At 40.3% G+C, this 21,247-nt stretch overlaps 1 protein-coding gene across 11 annotated transcripts in view; it reads right to left on the minus strand.

The window, feature by feature from the left end:
• Positions 1 to 21,247, minus strand: part of Reps2 (RALBP1 associated Eps domain containing 2) — a 229,181-nt gene that overhangs the window by 81,820 nt on the left and 126,114 nt on the right. For 5 of the 11 annotated variants that reach the window (XM_021152943.2, XM_021152942.2, XM_029473676.1 and 2 more), the window contains 4 exons: positions 19,581 to 19,653; positions 18,033 to 18,086; positions 13,019 to 13,064; positions 9,126 to 9,262 (listed from right to left, as the gene is read on the minus strand). In XM_021152943.2, the coding sequence (XP_021008602.1) occupies positions 9,126 to 9,262; positions 13,019 to 13,064; positions 18,033 to 18,086; positions 19,581 to 19,653 (310 nt within the window). The remainder of the gene's footprint in view (positions 1 to 9,125; positions 9,263 to 13,018; positions 13,065 to 18,032; positions 18,087 to 19,580; positions 19,654 to 21,247) is intronic. The other 6 variants (XM_029473672.1, XM_029473671.1, XM_029473673.1 and 3 more) reach the window with 4 other exon arrangements.

The raw sequence follows: 21,247 nt of genomic DNA on the forward strand, positions 1-21,247 counted from the left end.
AATACAATTTAAAAAGAACAAAGTTCCTAAGTAGACTAAATTTAACAAGATAAGTATAAGATCTGAAAGCTTATGTGGTATAAGACACTACTGAATCCAATTTAAAGACCTACATGAATTAAAAGTCATTCTGTGTTTGGGGAGTAGAGGACAATATTATTAAGAGAATAGCATGAATCAAACTTAACCTAAATGTTGGTGCAATCCTTACTGAAACTCCAATCAAATTTTTTTCTTGCAGGAACCGACAAGCTAATTCTAAATTTTATATGGAAACACTAAAGAATCCAAATAATGAATAAAAAATATTTAAAAAGAAAAAAGTAGAAAGCCTTGTCATTCCTGACACCAAAACATACTACAGCAGCTATGAACTTACAGGAGAGCTGGGAGTGTACGGGAGGGTTTGGAGAGAGGAAAGGAAAGGTGACATTTTGCAGTTAAACTGCAATCTCAAGAAAAACCTTTTAAAGAGCTGGAGATGGCTCAGCAGTTAAGAGCTCTGGCTGCTCTGCTGAAGGACTGGGTTTGATCCCAAACACCAGCATGGTGCCTCAGAACCAGCTATAACTCTTGCCTAAGGGGACATAATGTCCCCCTTTGGCCTCATGTGTGCACACACATGCAGGCAAAACAATCATACATATAAAATAATTTTCAAAAAGAACTATGAACACATAATTACTAAGATACTGTGATGTTCAGATAAAGGGATAGACTTGAGACTCTAGAAATAAACACATACTTAACTGACTTTCCACCACAGTATCAAAAATTAATAATCTTCAGGAAATGGTACAGGGAAAACTGAATAAAGGTATGCAAAAAATAAAACTGGAGTTCTGTCTCATATGCAACAAATAACTTGAAATGGACTCCAGATACAAGTTTTAAAAGCACACTCATGAAACTTTCTGAAGCAAAGGAAATGTGTAACCTTGGGCTAGGCAATGATTTCTTCAATGGGATACTGAAAGCACAAGTGACAAAATCATGTAAGCTGAACCTATGAAAGCGCTCAAGGGTTTGCATTCAAATGATACTATCAAAAATGCAAAAGACAAGCCCACAGAATGACAGAAGATATTTGTATGTGAAAGACCAGAAAAGAAACTTGTCTCTAACTTGTATCTAACTTGTATTTTGTTATGTTAAAACAAAACAAAACAAACAAACAAACAAAAAAACAGGAGCTGAAGAGGATGGCAACCCCATATGAAGACCAACAGTGTCAACTAATCCTAACCCCTGGGAGCTCCCAGAGACTAAGCCACCAACCAGAGAGCATAAGAAGCTGATCTGAGGCTCCAGCACAGGTAAGGGGAATTCCCCAGGGAAGGGGAATGCAGGGGGGGGAGGTGGGGGGTGGGCAGGTGAGAGGTTAGGGAAGCACTCTCTAGGAGGCAAAGGGGAAGGTTATGGGGTGACGAACTCTTGGAGTGGGGACAGGGAAAGGGGTCAACATTTAGAATATAAAGTATGGTGGTGGTTACCAGGGACTGCAGGGAGAAAAGGGTAGCTGGGAAATGCCTGGTAATGGGTGAAGATTTCTTCTGGAAGGTTGAAAACGGTCAGAAATTAGAGAGTCGGGGTGGTTATTTAATATGCTAAATATACAAAGGCCACTGAGCTGTATACATTTGAAAAGGCAAATTTAACCTCAACTTATACAAATAAAACTGCTCAAACTGGATTTGTATCATGAGCTTCAAATACCAAATGTGCAGCAGGAATCCCATAATCCTACTAAACTCTAAATCCTACTAAATTGTAGGACATTTCCAAGAGAAACAACTACCTCTTCCAGGAATGAGACATGAATCGATCTATAAAGCAGAGCTCACCAACATCGTTCAGAGAAGGTAAAATGAAGTCTGGTTTTGAAAGCATCTCTTATACCCAAGGAGTTTCCTATTTCTCAAGTCGCAGAGAAAAATAACCATGTATATAAAGTCTGGGACAGACTTCCACCAGTTCACCACTGAGTAATGAACACTCACCTCCCACATTAAGCCAGAACCACAGCAGGACGTTTTACCTGAGCAAACATCTCACAATGGGAAGTTATGGGAAGTCCCCCAGCCCCCTATACTGAAGGGGTACAGAAAAGTAGTCTGAAGAATATAGCACTACCTGAAAGAATGCTCTAGGATGCTTCTGTCATTTCAGCTGCATTCCAGGAGGTGGTAGCAGATGGTTATAAAGATATCCTGGAATGGTAAGCAACTTTCAGATGGGTGAATTTAGCCAGGAAAAATAGCTCTGGATTCTCATGTACCACCATTAGACCTTACAGCATAATAGGTAATATGCATATATGCTGCACTATTTGAAAGAATGAATGAAAAGTAGGACTGTCTCTCATTCCTGTCCCAGCCATACTGTTCCTTTTCCTAGAGACAAGCACCATGTATCAGTTGTCCTGAGCCAGGCACAGTAATCTCGGTACTTGAAAGGTGAAAGCAGATAAACCTGGGTTACAGGTCTTGAGACCTATCTCAAAAATAAATATAAGTATTCTTCTTGGAATTATCTATACATTTACAAGCACAAATATTCTGCAATGTGTCTTTGTTGCTTAATTTATCTCAGATGTTTTCTATGTAGTACACAGACATCATTCTTTCGAAGAGCTTCATTTTATGGTATGGATGAATTGTAATTTTAATTATGGGATGAATTTTATTATCAATATTTTTAAAGCAAAGGTAGCATCTTTCTTTTCTTTTCCTATGATTAAAAAAAAAAAACCACTCTGACAAAAGCAACTTAAAGAAGAAAGGGCTTATCATAGCTTGCAGTTCCAGGTTACAGTCCGTTATAAGAGACAGGTCACAACAGCAGGAATTCCCTTCCAAGGTAACTCCAGATTCTGTCTAGCTGGAACGTAGCACCAACCATCATGGGTGGGAACCATTCATGATGTAAGAATTTTGTTTGAATGGTTCTAATGTGTGGCTCTTAATGGATGAGGCCATATGAGGTATGGTAGAAAAGGCTGTCCATCAATATCCACCCTCCTCTTTTAAAATAAAACAGTGCCATTAGAAAATAACTACCCTGTTTCATAGCTAAATGTATCCATGAGACCAGTTTTTGTTCCCTTGGTCAGAGTGGAAGAAGTGGAAGTCCCTAATCTAAATTTTTAAAGGGTAGCTATAACTCCTCACAGTCTTTGTGCTTCTGCCAGGATTCTCAATTACAAGAATAGATAGGACTGTTGTGATAAAGGTAGAATGAAAGCTTTTTACCATCACCATGGAAACCACATGCTGTAAACCGTAGGCATGGCTTTGGAAGAACAGGTCAGAGTCAAGAGTAGGAGGGGAAGTTCCATCCAGTAGAAGAGGGAAAAAAACATTTCATGGAAAAAAGATTCACCATTGTAATGATAAAAGCCAGTTCAATTGTAAAAGGGATTGGCCTCAGCATGTGATTTTTCTTATAGGAATTTCAGTAATAGATGTTTCATGGCTACAATAGCAGACCTACAAAACCAAACCATCATCAAACAGGCCTCAGGCTTACCTGCCTCTATTTTGTAGATCTGCATCACACTCTACATGATTATTACATCTACTTATGTATTTGTACATGCATGTGATGGGCTCATCCTCACACATTTATATTGTCTTTCAAAGATGGCAGTTGTGTGAGACTCTGAGTAGATGGCTTTAAAACCTGGATTAGCTATAACAAATTATCTGATCCAATCATATAACCTTCTCCAATGAAAGCCCACCCTTGTTTGTTGCCTGTTCCTAGAGCCCTGGGCTCCTGTAAATTACATATCCACACTTTCTGTACAATTCTCAAAATTGAAACCTATTTCCAGTATTTGCAAGCTTGCTGTTTTCTATACATTGTTGCTTCTTGTTCGATATAAATATTACTCTTCTTTAACTATCTCATGTTTCTCTTCATTTCCTCTTGCATGCTTGCTTCTTGGCATTCTCTCTCCATCCATTTTTTTCCTTCCTTCCTTCCTTCCTGGCCGCCTGCCTGCCTTTTTTTGGTTGTTTTTGCTTAAGAAATGTTCTCACAGCCAGGCAGTGGTGGTGCATGCCTTTAATCCCAGCACTTGGGAGGCAGAGGCAGGTGGATTTCTGAATTCGAGGCCAGCCTGGTCTACAGAGTGAGTTCCAGGACAGCCAGGGCTACACAGAGAAACCCTGTCTCAAAAAAACAACAACAAAAAAATGTTCTCATTGTGTAACCCTGGATGGCCTTGAACTTGCTTCATAGACCAGTCTGGTCTTGGACTCACAGAAATACACCTGCCTCTGACCCCCAAGAGCTAGGATTAAAGTAGTATACCACCACACCAGGCTTCTTTTTTTACAATTTTAAAAAGAATTATTTATTTTATGTATATGAGTGCACTGTAGTTATCTTTAGACACACCAGAAGAGGGCATTGGGTCCCATTACAGATGGTTGTGAGCCATCATGTGGTTGCTGGGAATTGAACTCAGGACCTCTGGAAGAGCAGGACCTCTGGAAGAGCGCTTAACTGCTGGAAGTACAAAGAGGGTGTTAGAGCCTCTGGAACTGGAGTTACATGGGTGTCTTAGGTTTCACTGCTGTGAACAGACACCATGACCAAGGCAATCCTTATAAAGGACAACATTTAATTGGGGCTGGCTTACAGTTTCAGAAGCTCAGTCTATTATCATCAAGGCAGGATCATGGCAGCATCTAGGTAGGCATGGGGCTGGAGGAGCCGAGAGCTCCACCTCTTGTTCTGAATCAGCTAAGAGAAAACTGACTTCCAGGCAGCTAGGATGAGGGTCTTAAAGCCTACACCCACAGTGACACTTCCAAATAGTGCCACTCCTTGGGCTAAGCATATTGAAACCACCACAATGAACAACCATGTGGGTACTGAGTACTAGACAGAGTAGCCAGTGATCTTTGCTGCTGGGCCACTTCTCTAGCCCCTCCAACCAATTTCCTTTCCATGTTATTTTTTTTCTTTTTTTATTGGATATTTTCTTCATTTACATTTCAAATGCTATCCCAAAAATCCCCTATACCCTCTCCCCCACCCCCCGCCCCCCACCCCCCGCCCTGTTCCCCTACCCACTCACTCCCACTTCTTGGCCCTGGCTTTCCCCTGTACTGGGGCATATAATCTTTGCAAGACAAGGGGCCTCTCTTCCCAATGATGGCCAGCTAGACCATCTTCTGCTACATATGCAGCTAGAGACACGAGCTCTGGGGGTACTGGTTAGTTCATATTGTTGTTCCACCTATAGGGTTGTAGACCCCTTCAGCTCTTGGGTACTTTCTCTAGCTCCTACATTGGGGGCCCTTTGTTCCATCCTATAGATGACTGTGAGCATCCACTTCTGTATTTGCCAGGCACTGGCATAGCCTCACAGGAGACAGCTATATCAGGGTCCTTTCAGCAAAATCTTGCTGGCATATGCAATAGTGTCTGCGTTTGGTGGCTGACTATGGGATGGACCCCTGGGTTGGGCAGTCTCTGGATGGTCCATCCTTTCATCTTAGCTCCAAACTTTGTNTCTGCAACTCCTTCCACGGATATTTTATTCCCTATTCTAGGGAGGAATGAAGTATCCNNGNGTTGGTCTTCCTTCTTGATTTNCTTGTGTTTTGGAAGTTGTATCTTGGGTATTCTAAGTTTCTGGGCTAATATCCACTTATCAGTGGGTGCATATCTAATGACTTCTTTTGTGATTGGGTTACCTCACTATAGATGATATCCTCCAGATCCATCCATTTGCTTAAGAATGTCATAAATTCATTGTTTTAAATAGCTGCATAGTACTCCATTGTGTAAATGTACCACATTTTCTGTATCCATTCCTCTGTTGAGAGGCATCTGGGTTCTTTCCAGCTTCTGGCTATTATAAATAAGACTGCTATGAACATAGTGGAGCATGTGTCCTTCTTATATGTTGGAGCAAAGGGGGATTGTGGGGGAGGAAAAGAAGGTTTGTGTCTGTTGGGGGAAATTTTTCCACCAATGCATAATCAACTATTGTACATCCATATCATGCATCCATTAAAAAGAACGATACATTTTTTCACTGTGAAATAGGGGGGGAAAGGCTAATTAGAAAGGACAGAACATAGAACAGCAAGTGTAATCTGATCCTGTTTGTCTAAAGACAAGTGCAATGAGCATGGTCATAGAAGTTCTCTCAGGCAGACTCCTCTGCTATGTTTAGTCTCTCTCTACTTTAGGCATTTCTGGTTCATCACATTTTAAATATTTTCTAGAAATACAGAACATAATAAAATTATGTGCAATTTAGAAAACCTCTTGTACTTTTCTGTAAGAATGAACAAACAGAAACAAATTAAGTAGATGCAATGTATGGTGGTTTGAGTGAGATGTCCCTCCTATTCTCAGGCATTTGAATACTTGGCCCTGCTGGTGGCCCTGTTTAGGCAAGCCTAAGAAGTGTGGCCTTACTGGAGGGGGAAGTATGTCACTAAGGACAGGTTTTGAGAGCTTGAGAGACTGTGCTTTTTCGGGTTTCTCTCTGTTTCCTGCTTGTGGTTTAAGATGTAAGCTGCCAGTTTTCTGCTTGCTGCTCCACTTCTGCAACCACCATGGTGATGACTGGTCTTATTCCTTTAGAACTGTAAGCCCTTCTGTAAGTTCCCTTGATCTCGGGGCTATATCACAGCAATAGAAACCTAAGACACAATGATAACACCTGCCTTTTAGACTATAGAAACATTCTATTCCTCATGAGATAAATTTAAACTGCTTGTTAAAAGTTCATTTCTGTAAGCCTTCTCTGTAAGTACTTGAGAAACTAATGCAGAAGGAGTCCCCTAAAAGTTCTAGACTACCCTGAGACTACATAGTGATTCTGAGGCCAGCCTGGCCTAAATAGTGAGACCCTATATGAAAACAAAACAAAAAAATATCCAGTTGTGTACACCTATTCTTAAAAGACAGTGGAATTGGGCTATGAATGCAGATCTCTCTGCCCAGCTATTTATTATTATTATTATTATTATTATTATTATTATTATCATCATCATTTGTGTGAATGTACTTTGCCTGCATATAAGTCTGTGAGCCACATGCACGCAGTGTCCATGGAGGCCAGAGAGTGTTGGATGCCCTGGAACTGGAGTTACAGATACTTATGAGTAGCCATGTGGGTGCTGGGAACTGAATCTAGGTCCCTCTGGAACAGTGACCCATACTCTTAACAATTGGGTCATCTTTCCTAGTACGCTGTTAGCTATTTTTAATGCAACTATTAAATTTATCTAGACATAATGAAAGAGTTCTCTCCAACACATTTATCAAACCAAAATACTTTTCATCAAGAAATACATGTCACCCTTGAAGATGTTAAAAGACACTGCCTAAATTCAGAATCTCTCTAAAGCAGCCTTAAGAAGGGAACTTCAGGGTACATCTTATATAGTTATGGGCAAAGTTAGACAGGGCAGGGGGACAGAAACATATAAGATTTGTTAACAAATAGGTGCTATGACAAACTAAACCGTAGTCTGATATTTCTGTAAGCATTCTAAAACAACTTTCTGGAAAGAATCACAGAACTACCCACTGGCATCAAGGGAGTCCTGGGGCTTTATCTTCATCACTTGCAAACAAAGTGTCGGGGCTGCCCCTGGAACTTTTCATCCATGGAAATGTGAGCCTTGGGTACATATTAAGGTGTATGGGCCAAACAGGTTAATATTTGAAGTATGTTTATCAGCTAGCCAAAGCTTTACAATCCCAAGTGCACATACTGGCCTTACTTTAAGATTAAAAAATCTGGGGCAAAAGATTAGCTCACTCTCTGAAACACAAACAGGCAAAAAGCATCTACCCATGCTCCAAATACACTAAGATCCACATAACGTTTCCATTCTCAGTCCATGCAAGGGAAAGACACTGATACAGCTATCCATATTATTTAGTCTTCTTGTAATCACAGTAGAGTCTTCTAGTTCCTAATCCTATATCCATGTGAAAATTTCATAATCTCATCAACTTATGGCTACTCTTACCCTAAAGAGCAACCACTATGAAATTATGTCAGAATTTGGAACAAAGTATAGTGGAAGATTTAAGAGAAATTTTTATCTGATGAACTCATTGCAGAGACTCAGTTTCATAGAGAAGTCCCAATTTGAGTATATTAAAGAAACAATCTATTCCTTCACTATGAGAAGAGCATTTACTAGAACAAGGGAACATGCTGAGCTCTGAGGACACTGAGGTCATGCCAATGACACTCTGTGCTTTGGTAGAAACGGTAATCATCTACACATCACTACCAGGCAAGTCTGCCTTGATTTAAACTGCATACAGATCGAGAAAACATTGCAGGAAATTATATTGATAGTTTGCTTACATACATCAGTGGAAAGGCCCTTGTAGCTCCCCTCATGACGGCTGAGACAATCTGCTGTCACCTGTACTGAAGCAAAGGCATGTTTCCTACATTTTGATCCTCGGCTTTCCTAGGAAGACACACCCTACATCACAGGAAGTAAAGGAAAAGGCCGTCCTCTCTGACACCTCTGGCCCCAGTGCAGCTATACAGCTCTGCTGGCTCAAAAATAATTCCCCGAAACTCCAAAGCAGCCCACCCACAAGGCCCACTTGTGGGCTCTATACCCCTACCTACCACCCAAACATCACTCACAGTTGCAGTCTTCTGAATTGAACCCTAAGAACACAAGGATAAATGGCCAGGGGCTGATCACTGAGCTCTGACCTCAAAAACACACATAATGTCTCAGGAAAATAGCAGTGATCTTACTTGAAAATTACCATGATATAGAGGACAAGACTGCAGCCAGGCAGGCTCACAGTGGGCAGTCTGCAGTTGAAGCATTTTTATTCTCCTACTTAAAAAAAAAAAAAAAAAAAGAACTTCATAATTCTTGATTCTCGACAGTGTGGGAAAGTCTCCAGCCCCATATGCTATGTATCTGTCTGGGATTTTTTTTTCCTGCCCAAGAATATCATAGCAACATAAAGACTTGCATGGCCAGGAAAGCTGCCAGGTCTGTCTGCTCTTTTCCCTAACACAGAGGCCTTTGCAGCAGGGATGTATGTGTATTGGCTCCAACAGGCAAGGGAACAGCTTGGGTGGATGCAGAGGGACACTTCACCTGGAGCACTGGGCAGGAAGACTTTATTCAGATCCAAGGAGGAGGCTCTGGAATGGGTTTTCTGTGGCCGTGGCGGTGGGGTGGGAGGGTCCTCACCCCTTTTCATGGCCTCTTCTATGGAGGTGCTAGAGTAAGATCTGTAGCAAAATAAGGGAAGGTCAGAGCAAAAGAGCAGAGCTTTATTCCCTGAAGCTGGGTGGAAACAGAGAATACCCCAATGTCAAAATGACTGCAGAGAACAGGCAAGGTGCCAAAAGGCAGCTAGAAATTCTACTGTCCCTTAAATGCCATTGCGTATAATAATTGTCCAACCCCAGCCATGACTGGGATCTTTTGCCCTTAGTATATAATAGGCTTAAATTTACAACTTCTCCAAAAATGGTTTATATAAATTCAAATCAGTTTCTGTGATAGTTGTTAATAAGAACAATGTGTAAATAAGCCTTTCAGCTTGCAGCCTTCTGTGTTTGAGGAAAAGGGCTTCATGGTATTAACTGATTAAAACCCTGGTTTACTCGCAGTGTAATGGCAGGCACATGTGGAATTGAGACAACCACACCTTCCAAGAACTCAAACACAAGGCTTATACCACAAATGATGCTTCAGAAAGGAAAACACAGCAATCAGCTTCAGGAGGTAAGCCAGCCTTGACCTAAGAGGGTTTATGGAAATTTTCAAAGCAAAGGCTTAATTTGAACTTTCTTTAAAGTGCTTTAAAGTGAAGCAAAGCACAGCTAACTTGGTGACTTCTGACACTATAATAATAGCATTTAAAGAAAATGGAAGAAAAAGCCAGAATCTTGCAAACACTGATCTGTTTCAGTTTTTAAGGTGTTGGTTCAGTGCTTGTGAAACAGAGAATAAATCTTCCTGGAGTAGTAGCTAGGATATTGGCAACATACTTGTTTTCTATGTTAATTCAATACCATACTTTTTGGTTTATTAATACGGACGAGTTCCCAATATGATGATCAGGAAAAACACGGAGATATGTGTCCATCTCTGCTGTTCACTTTCTCAGCTGACTTCATGACAAAGCAGAAAGCAGAAAATTACCTCTGAAGCAAGATACATCTGAGAAAGAAATTACCTTCAGGAAACTTGCTTTTGTAATTAGCTATTACAACAGTTCTTACTAAATTAGAGTTGATCGATGGCTATTAAACTCCTTTAGTTTTGGTAAAGCTGTTTTTGACAAAGCAAAGTTTTGCTTGCTTTGAACTTTTGTTAGGTTTGCTCTTTGACCACTTCATATATGTGTATTGTGCATGTGGATTATTACAGCCCCCTCTCTAAATTCCCTCCCATTTCTACTATTCTTGCTTCTTCCCAAGTCTCCTTCCCACATTCATGAGGTTTTTTGCTTGTTATTTTGTTTGGTTTCTTTGCTCATTAGACCCACTGAGGTTTCCGTGTGTTGACTACAGACTTGAAACTTTCCATTCGTGCCTGGTGAACTCCTTGCTGGGTATGCAACTAAACACAATGGCTGCTCTTCTTCCAGAATCCACCAGTAACCTGTAGTTCATCAGGGAGGGGCAGGGTCCCAAGAGGTCCAATTCATAGTCAAATGTTGCTAGGCAAGGCTTTTCTTTTCAAAAAACAAAAGCTTCTCAGAGGTCTCTCAGTGGTGTCTACAGGTTTTGTTTGTCTTGCAAGGAAGCAGTCTTTAAGACAACCATAATAATGGTATGGGGAAATTCTCTTTGTTTGATTCTTGTACTGTATCTGGCTAGACAGACAAGGCAAACAAAGACTAGAGCTAAGGGAAAAGTTCTCTAACTCTGTCAAACAGAACCAAAGGGAATCAACAATTGTTCATCAAGTAAGCTAGAGTTCCTAGCTAGAAGTTAAAAAAAAAAAAAAAAAAAAAAAAAAAAAAAAAAAAAAAAAAAAAGCTTTCTATGCCATGTACAGCTTTGGTGACATGTTCTACTCAAGGAAGAAAAAATAAGTATAGAAACATAAGTGTATCAGTTTGTGTGAGCATGCACATGCTTGTACACATATATACATACTATCCCATACTCATATATGTACATACATATACATACTATCCCACACTTCCTTCCTGTATATGATCTCCATGTTTATATTTTTACATGGAAAGGTAATCAATATCAAATAAGTAAGACTGTATGGCATGACTGTGACCAGGTAAACCAAAACATAATGTGTAAGGGATCGGCAAAATGGTGGACAACATCATAGCAGAATGGTCATTTTCCCTCTTACCCTTATACTTCTACAAATTCTTACCACTTGACAAATAAGAATAAAGATGGTTTGACAGTCTTGATCTCAGTAAATAATCCATTAGAAATAAGGAAAATAAAATTATCCATATTGGACCAAGGGTCCAACCTCTGAAAGAATAATACATTAAATTTATCCAGTCCATAACTAGTGGAGGATGTGCCTTTGGGATTTTGTACTTTCACTCATAGTGAGGGGAAAGAAGGACTCATCAAAAGCTATATTATGAAGTTCAATTCAATGGCTAATATCGTATATATCAAAGCCATATTTATGAAGTTCAGTTTGTGGCTAATACAGTATACATCAGCTCATTTCTGCAATTCATGGAAGGCCTTTCTTTTTTAAAAAGAGATTATTTGTTTGTTTGTTTGTTTGTTTGTTTATGTATATGAGTACATTGTTGCTATCTCCAGGCACCCCAGAAGAGGGCATCAGATCTCATTACAGATGGTTGTGAGCTACCATGTGGTCGCTGGGAATTGAACTCAGGACCTGTGGAAGAGCAATCAGTGCTCTTAACCACTGAGCAAGCCATCTCTGCAGCCCATGGAAGGCCTTTCTTATTGTAAAAGTAGGTTAATATTATCATTTCTGTATCCCAAAGGTAGTACAGACTAATATGTAAAGAATCTGCCAATCCTTAAAAGAAAACAGAATGATTAAATATGCTCACCAAAGAAAACGTGACCATACTTCTCTTTTTACTCAAGTTGTTGTTTGAAATATATATTAAGTATCTGTGGCTTATATGAACAAGAAAGTGAAGCCTAAATTGTTTGATTTGCATTTAGGTAGTATTCCTTAGCTTTCAAGTGCATCAAATATGATATGGTTTAAATCAACTAGCGGAGTGGTGGAGAGGAGCTGAAGCTGAAGGAGGAAAAGAAGTCCCTGAGGGTTAGAGCCAAGCAAAGCAAACAAACAAACAAAAAACACAACCAACCACATGGTAGCCCATACTACACTACAGCTCTACTGCTTAAAAGTGGCCCCAATATTTCTTGTCTTCAGTGTCCTAGCTCTTTCGGTGTCTCTGGATTTCCCCTCTGCTCCTCCATTCCAAGTCTGATAACAGCCATACTCTGTTCTCTTGGTTCTTCCTCTTTTGTTGATGGCTATTTTAAAACTGTGAAGCTGAGAAAAGACACCAAGAATGGCTCACACAGACTCTAGGTAGTGCTTACCTGAAGCCCGGTGCCTCCTTGAAGTCACCATAAACATTTTCCCTTCTATAGATTTTCTGTTCCAGAGTTCTTACTGCTTCGGTGTTCACATTCACAGAAATGTTAGTTGTTGCCTTTCAACCATAGTTCTCTCTTAACAAAGCTATACACCTCTATTACTTATCATCCTACCCCAGCTCAGTCATGTTACACAAACTACTTCCTGTCAGGGGTCCAAATAACACTAGCCACCATCTTCTAGCACTAATGCCCACAAAGACTAAAAGGCTCTCCAGCATCGCTGTGTAATCAAGGCAGGCCACTCTTGAGAAGTGAAATGACCCACATCTTTAGATTTAAATCTAAAAGTAAACCAGATAGTGATTTGGATGTGGTTTGGGGAATTTTTATTTACTTCTAGGCAGGGAAAAGGCACAACAGGCACCAAATGAGAAATTAAATAAACACTACCTGGATCTTGGTCTTGCTTTGAGACTGTTGTAGTCCTTAGAAGTTGCTGAAACAAAAGATTATTTGTTGGTTGCTTGGCTTCTCATTTCTCAGCTAATCAGGGTAGTAGGTAGCACGTAGGCTAGTACAGAACGCAGCAACAAGCAAAACCGAGGTTGGTGTACCCATGTGAGAATGCAGGGGCTCCCACACTATGATAATTCTTATTTTATTTTTAAAGTTAAAGGCAAGAGAGGGAAAGAAGTCCAGCAAGTTTTCTTTCATAGAAACACTGAGAGACCATTCTCAAGTCTAAAATTGTTTTAAGTCTAAATGGATTAATGGAGACATTCCAAGATAAAAAGACAACCCACTTATGAGTTTGTCTTTTTATATGATAGATTCCCACCTGAGGGCTTCTTGGTCTCTCATGATAGTCTAATAATAGACTTGAAACCAGTCTCCCACGAAGGTTAGGAATATATCTAGCTGCATATCTTCTGTAACTATAGAATATTGCCAGAGTCAGATATAGTGGCTAATACCTGAATTCTAGACACAGAAGCAGGAGGACTGCCACAAGTTCAAGGCCAGCTTTGTCTATATATTGAGTTAAGCCAGCCAAGACTAATTTAATGAGAGCCTGTGCACATCCATGCATGTGTGTGTATGTACACATTTGTGTACATACATGTGTGCATGCGTAGAGCACCATGGTTACCATGGTCATGAGAAAGCTGAGCTCTTACAAAACAAAGTAACAAGGTGTGCAGCTTTTCCTATAAGAAAATACCCATAGCCAGACGTGGCTGCCCATGCTTATGATCCCAGCACTTGGAAAGCTGGCTCAGGAATATCATCATGGGTTTGAGGGCAGCCTGGGCTACACGGTAAATTCCAGAATAGCTTGGCTAACCTACAGAATGAAACCCTATCTCAAAAACCTCCCTCTATAAAAATATGAAAGAGAAAATACTCTGGTTCATTCCCCTGTCTTTGCAACCAAATCATACAAAGAATATGATGGATTAAAATGTGTTCCAAGCACACTTTTCCTAATGAAACCTAAATCAGAAGCTCATGCACTCACTATCAGAGGCCATCGGAAGTAGTGGGGAGTTTGCTTTGTGCCTTGCTGGCATTTATGATACTTTCAGCTCCCTTTCTTCCTTGCTTGTCTAACCCAAGGGTTTTAATGACCATCATCAATCTACGCTGCTTCATACCAGAGGAGGCTTTTGTCTTTAGAACAGTGTGAATGAGGATGGGATAGCATAGCAAGATACTTTCTTTTGGATAAATATGTGAAACAAAGAGACATTGCACTCTTCCTGTGGATTGTTATGATAAACATTTGCAGTGTTTGCAAAAACATAGCAGAGCTCTGAGGTTCTAAAGGTACCTTCCACAAATAAGTGGAAACACAAAAGAGAGCTCCCTAGAGAGCGAGACTTTACTTACATATGGCCAGCTGCATTAAAAAAAAAATTCTCCTAACCTAGTGAGCCCAGGCATGCCTCAGCTTCCAAGTGAAATGGTGCCATAGGTCCCTCCTCACCAGCAAAAGTATGGAAAAGCTAACAAGACTGAGACTCTCCTTGTTCATATCATGCACACACACCTAGGCAAAGAAGGAACAAACCATCTGTCCGTCCGTCCCTACCAAACTCCAGGAAGCAAAGAAAGGCAACCCTCCTCAGCCAGACTGCCCTGGAGCTAGGAGGCAAACCTGTGCCCAGACTCCCTGCAGTGCTGGAGCCTGCCTCTGAGTAGGCCTGCCACTGCTCCTCCATGCCCTTCTTCTCCTTCAAGACTCACTGCTTTCCAGAAATATTTCGGGAGCAAAAGTCCTAGCCATGCTAAAACACTGTTTCCCAGACCACCACACCATGGTAACCGTTCACTCCTTTGTCATTTGTCTTCAGCATTATCTTTGTGCTGCTGCAGGGATGGGTGTGGAAGCAAGGATGAGCTCTGCTAATGGGAGATACACAGACAGACAGGCAGACAGACAAATGGAGTAAGGGTGTGAATGAGCCATGAAGAAAGGAACAGAGATCAGGTTGGGAGGTCCAGAGACCCCAGGTGCTCTGCATCAGTAACCAGCTGAGCTGCCCTTCCCTCACCTGGTAAACAAGCCCTCTCTCACAGAGACAACGAAGAAGGCTGGAGTCCTAGGAACGTGAATGTCCTGCAGAATGGCAAGCAGTTCCGTTTGTAGAGGATGTAAATAAAGGAAGGTCCCTAATATTCTAGGCCTGAAAATCTGGATTCTGAATTTAGTTCATTACAGGATAAAAAGAGATAGAGATGGAGCAGGTAGCAGAAGGCAAGAAAGGCTGCGATGCAGAAAGCCCATGAGCTGCTCACTAGCAACGGAACAGCACCTGGAACTGCCCACAGCAATCTGGAGACCATGCTGCACAGGAACACTTCACCATGATCCAGAAGCAAGATGACAACTACTACCGTGCACTATGTGTGACTGAATTCAGCTAGACTGGAACATGAGGCATGTTAGACATTCTAGACTCCACTAACACATATGCATTCAATAACTAAAAGGGTGAGAGTATGTCAAAAATGTTTGACAAGGAAAGGAATCTCCATTCCCTGATGACTGGCACCCCTCATCTATCACCCAGCACATCACCTTCACTGCTAGCAGCAGTACTACCACCATGTATAGTAATAATAAGCAGAGCAGAGACATACTTTTCCTCTCTACCTGCAAAGATGTATCCAAGGTAAGTTGGCCCAAGTTTCAGACCACAAAAGCCTCAACAGTACCAGGCTAGTTTAGTCTTCCATCTGCCACCTGGACAGCCTGACTCAGTTCCCCAGTGCATGTGAGTATCTGCAAAAATAGCAAGGGCACACTATGTTGCAAGCTCAAGCAAAAGCCAATGGATGGATCACAGCTTCTCATTTAGCTGGAGAGAGGGGAAAATAACAACTTCCTGGAGCACTCCAGGCACGTTATCTTTCATCATCTTTCCAGGAAATGAGACAGAGATGACACAGACCTAATGATTAACCTAAAAGCCTGCAATGGAGCTGAGAGGAACTGTCTCCAGTACACTGACTACCAGAATTATAATTACCATCTTGTGACTCTCCTATCTCCTAGGGGAAACTGTGGTGACTTCCCAGGAAACAGGCTATTAAATATGTTTGAGATGAGAGATTGCATCATATCCAGAAGGGGGCAGCAGTAGGAAGAATAAATCAAAAATCACACAGCATGTTCCCAGGCAGTGGGAAACAAATTTAGATATACTTCATGTGCTGTGGCACACCTGTTAGGTTTTATCTGGTGGTGCCAAGTCCTAGTCAAAGAATGTTAAAAATGAAAACCGAGGCTCATGCCTCAGAGAACACTTAATCTCGTGCTGAAATCTCTGGAACAAATAGAAAAATTTAGGATTCCCAAAGCCTATAGGAGAAGCGTTAAATTAACACTCCAATTGAAATAGCTTTTACTAATACCACGTCATGAAATTTACAAAGCATCTACCTTAACATCCACAATCAGAGATGCTCAGAATTGGCCTATGGAAATAGAACACTTCCCCTGTGAAGAATGGATCAAAATACATTTCAAAAGTCAAAATCAGGCTTGAGAATTCCCACTGATTTTAGAGTCATGATTAATTTACCATCTTAATTTCCTATTTTGCAGCATTGCTTTTTGGAGGCAGTGGTTTCCAAATAAGCCACATAGCAAAATCACCTGGGGGCTGGGATGTCTTCTATGCAGTCCTATTTCCTCTTTCTCCATCCTACTTTTGCTTTTAAACTTCAAAGGAACTTAGTATTTAGGAAATATAAGCATAAGCTTCAGTAGTCTACTGATTCCTTTGTTGAAACTTTAAACAAATAAGCTCAGGATGATAGTCAACCAGAAGAAACATTATTTACATTCGAAATATGCAAGGCCAATAATAATAAAGAAAAAAGGAGAAACTTCATTCTGAGCCTCAAAACCAAAGATCTAAATAAAAATGCTTTCTGGAGCCACTTGAATTTTAACAGGGTTTATCTTGCTTCAGTGATGGCTCCATTAAGAGAGAGCTAAAGGTAGCTAGAGAGATAGCTTATTATTCTTGCAGGAGACCTGGGTTTAGATCCCAGCACACACATGGCAGCTCACAACCATCTGTAATTCCAGTTCCAGGAATCCAACACCTCTTATTGACATCCATGGGCACTGCACATATATAAGGCACATATATGTGCTCAGGCATATACATATACACACATAAAAATAAATAAATAAATAAACAAACAAACAAACAAACAGGTTTTAAAGAAAGAGTTGAAAACAAGGGCCCTGTCGGGAAGTGGTGGCGCACGCCTTTAATCCCAGCACTTGGGAGGCAGAGGCAGGCAGATTTCTTAGTTTGAGGCCAGCCTGGTCTACAGAGTGAGTTCCAGGACAGCCAGGGCTACACAGAGAAACCCTGTCTCGAAAAACCAAAAAAAAAAAAAAAAAAAAAAAAAAAAAAAAAAAAAAAAAAAAAAAAAAAAAAAAAAAGAAAACCTAGGCCCAGAAATTCTCTATGGTTTTACAGACATGTTTTCTCCAAGGAACTGACTTCATAAGTTCCTTTTGTTCCTCCTTGGAATCTGCTCCATGTTTAAGCAATATCTTCCTGGTAGGGAAGGATTATAAAGATATTTGAGATTGACATTTTACCAATGAAAATACCAACTCTGGGCCTCTAGTTAACCCATCTTCTGAGTTCCTTACTTTACACAGAAAGCACAGGCATTTATCTGAATCACTGTCCCAATTTGGTACTTCTAAACTCAAACTGAATGAAATCTAAATGCAGAGCCTAAAGTCATCCTCTAACTGAAGACAGGGAGAAGATATAAAATCTAAGGCTTCTTGTTTTACAAACCACAAGCCACAAACTTAGAGACAAACAGACACACTATCACAGACACAGCAATCTTCAGGTCACCAAACAGCTGAGATTTTACAATTAGATTATTGGATAGAGAATACATTAAAATGGTTTCATCCTACCTGTATCCTCAGATACGTCCTTTGGTAAGGATTCGTTAACAGTACTTTTCAAAGCTAGTAGTATTTTGTTTCATGTTTAAGCAAGAAGAAAGAGAAAGGAGAAGAAAGAAAACAAAGGTCTTGTGAAATTTTATTGTGAGATACATCACATTAACACAAATAATCCCTATCCATCCGTTTAAAAAAGGTCTTACAAACCTCTAGAGTTGCTATAGCATTTTTAGAACAATGAAAACCTCATACAGCACAGAAACAGGTTCTCCACAGACAGAAGGAAGGCCTAATGTCAGCTTTCTTTTTTTTAAAAAGATTTATTTATTATTATATCTAAGTACACTGTAGCTGTCTTCAGATGCACCAGAAGAGGACGTCAGATCTCATTACACATGGTTGTGAGCCACCGTGTGGTTGCTGGGATTTGAACTCAGGACCTTCAGAAGAGCAGTCGGTGCTCTTAACTGCTGAGCCATCTCTCCAGCCCTCTAATTTTCTTTCTTAACAGTCAATCACTGACAAAAGACTATTTGGAATTTAAACCCATGTTTTAATATTTTTTAAGGGTTTTGTAGTTAAGGCAATGGCTTGTAAGTTATGAGAGTGACCAGCTGTAGGCAGTGTCAAAAGTATGGAACCTTCCATGCTTAATGGAAAACTTTTTCATGTTTAATGTCTCTGTGAGGCTGAATTAATGGCAGGGCTCAATGGTAAAACCTGAAATGGCTTCACTTCAGATGGGCTTCTTCCACTTGTGAGTGGTGAATTGATTTAACAGATGGAACACTGGCTTAAGACAGAAACTCTTAGTTCCTGTCCCAGGTCTCTTTCTCTTTTTGTGAAATCAGATCATTCATACTGCCTGCCTGAGCTTGCTGCTTATTTCTAACTGCTGAGTGATTTTAAAGGCACTAGTTCTGTGAGACCTGTATGTAAGATGGTATATGGGGAGGGACCTGGTAAGTCATAAAAGGATCATGCAAATTACACAGTCCTTAGAGGAGCGGGTCCTTCCTGAACTGTGGATATTACAGGCCAATGTGCCCCATGCCTGAGGGTATCTCTAACACTGGACACTGGGCTGACTGCCTTCTCAGCTAAATAAGCAAATTGAAACTGGACTCCATATCACACATTTGCACCGGTAGGACTAATGAGAAACAGATACAGCTTTAAGATTGACGCTCTGTCTGAAAGAACTTCTTTATGGATTAGACCTCTATACAAATGAACATTAGTGCTGTCTGTTTTCCAAATCATTTATGCCAACACTAAATATTAATCTCCCAATTCTTTCCATTTTCTAACTATGGGACCAGAATCCAATATAATACCTCAAAATACCCTCAGATTAACAATGACCAATGAATTAAGGCGATTCAGAAATAAAAAGGTCCTACTGCTACTTGACAACTTAAACTATACAATATATCCAAGTGAGTGTGCATATGGCTCAGTGTCCTCCCTCATATGATCTAGAACCCGTGCAGGGCGAAATCGATGAGGAGATGGAGGAAGACATCCTTATAAGGATAAAACGAATTATTTTCCTACCTTGTTTGTCATCAGCAGTAGTCACATCTTGGGTAGGGACAGGGAAGTCAGCCACGTCTTTAACAGATGTCTTCTTGGGAAAGAAAATTAAATATACGGGTTGAAATAAAAAAAATAAGTGATAATCACATGAAAAAATGTTTTAAAAGTTATAGTTCATGTCCAAAATGTATGTCTTCAGTAAGTTCTGACATTTAATCTACTTTACTAATTTGGTTTCCTAATGAGGTACAAGTAAATTTGCACTAAAATATTTACATACATAGAGGAAAGACATAGATTTGAGAAACAAAAATTCAAATCAAGGCTTATTAGTGAATGGTAGTTTGAATTTGAATCTTGACTGGGAGTCAGGCAGAGACTTTTTTCCATTTGTCCAGTCAGCCAAGAATCAAGCCTTTCAAGCCTTTTTCACAAACAGGGAGAGGCTGTGATAAGTGGGCCTACAGTGCGAGTACTTGCCAGGATCTGTTATGTAGTGGATGTCCATCCTCCTCATTGTAGATGTTTATAGATGAGCAGATAAAGTTTTTCTCCTAAAGCTGGACACGGTGGCAGCCCCTCTTCTTTAAAGATTTATTTATTTTCATTTTTATGTGCATTGGTGTTTTGCCTGCATGTGTGTCTGTGTGAGGGTATTAGGTCCCCCAGAACTGAAATTACAGACAGATGTGAGCTGCCATGTGGGTGCCCTGGGAATTGATCCCAGGTCCTCTGGAAGAGCAGGTGGATCTCTGTGAGTTTGAGGCCAGCCTGGTCTACATAGTGAGTTCTATGACAGCCAAGGCTACATAGTGAGACTCAAAAAAAAAATCCCCTAACTCATAGATAAGAACAGGGTGAGTTGGTACCCATAAGGTGTTTCGCCTTTTCTGAGGAGAGGGAGGGAAGGAAGTAGAGGAGGAGCTTGAAAGGATAGAACTGGGAAGAGAGGAGGGAGCTGTGCTAGGGATGCAAAGTGAATTGATTAATGCAAAAAGAAAAGTTCTCAGTAAATCAATTGAATACTCAAATTGATCACATTTGAATTGTTTTCAAATAGTTCAAAGTCTAGTAATTATACTAAGCTTTCCCAATATGTACTCTAACTATAGTATTAGTAGAATATAGTGGGTTTAAAAACTGCCCAGAGAACAGATCTTAAATCTCCACTAAAACAAAGCCACTGTGTAAGGTGACTGAGGAACTACTTGGCTTGACTGTGGTAATAATTTTACAATGTGTGTGTGTCTCTATGCATGTATCAAAACATCAAAAACATGTGCAATTATATTGGTCTTACTAGATTAATATACTAGACAAAGCTGAAAAGTATGTACTCTAAGGCATCTGCCGTGGTTAAAGGATAAAATATATTCATATTTGTGCCATCTTTATGTGCAAGGTCTGCAAAGGTATCTAAAAATGAAAAATAGCTAGGTAGACAGAGAGAAGAGTGACAGATTGACTTGTCACCAAATATACTTTGGTATTACATACATTTTAAATAGATCCAAAACTTCAGAGATCAGTGGAAAAATGCAAGGATGGTGAATAAAAGCATAGAGGTCTTTGGTCCAGTGGTTAACTTTCGATTACTTCTCAGAACTCAAAGCCATGCTTCTAGTTTTAAATGGTTCCAAAATGTCGTAGCACTACTAGGTGAGAACGTGATCTACGGTCCAACA

The sequence above is a fragment of the Mus caroli genome, chromosome X (assembly GCF_900094665.2).
Source record: "Mus caroli chromosome X, CAROLI_EIJ_v1.1, whole genome shotgun sequence".
Taxonomy (NCBI): Eukaryota; Metazoa; Chordata; class Mammalia; order Rodentia; family Muridae; genus Mus; species Mus caroli.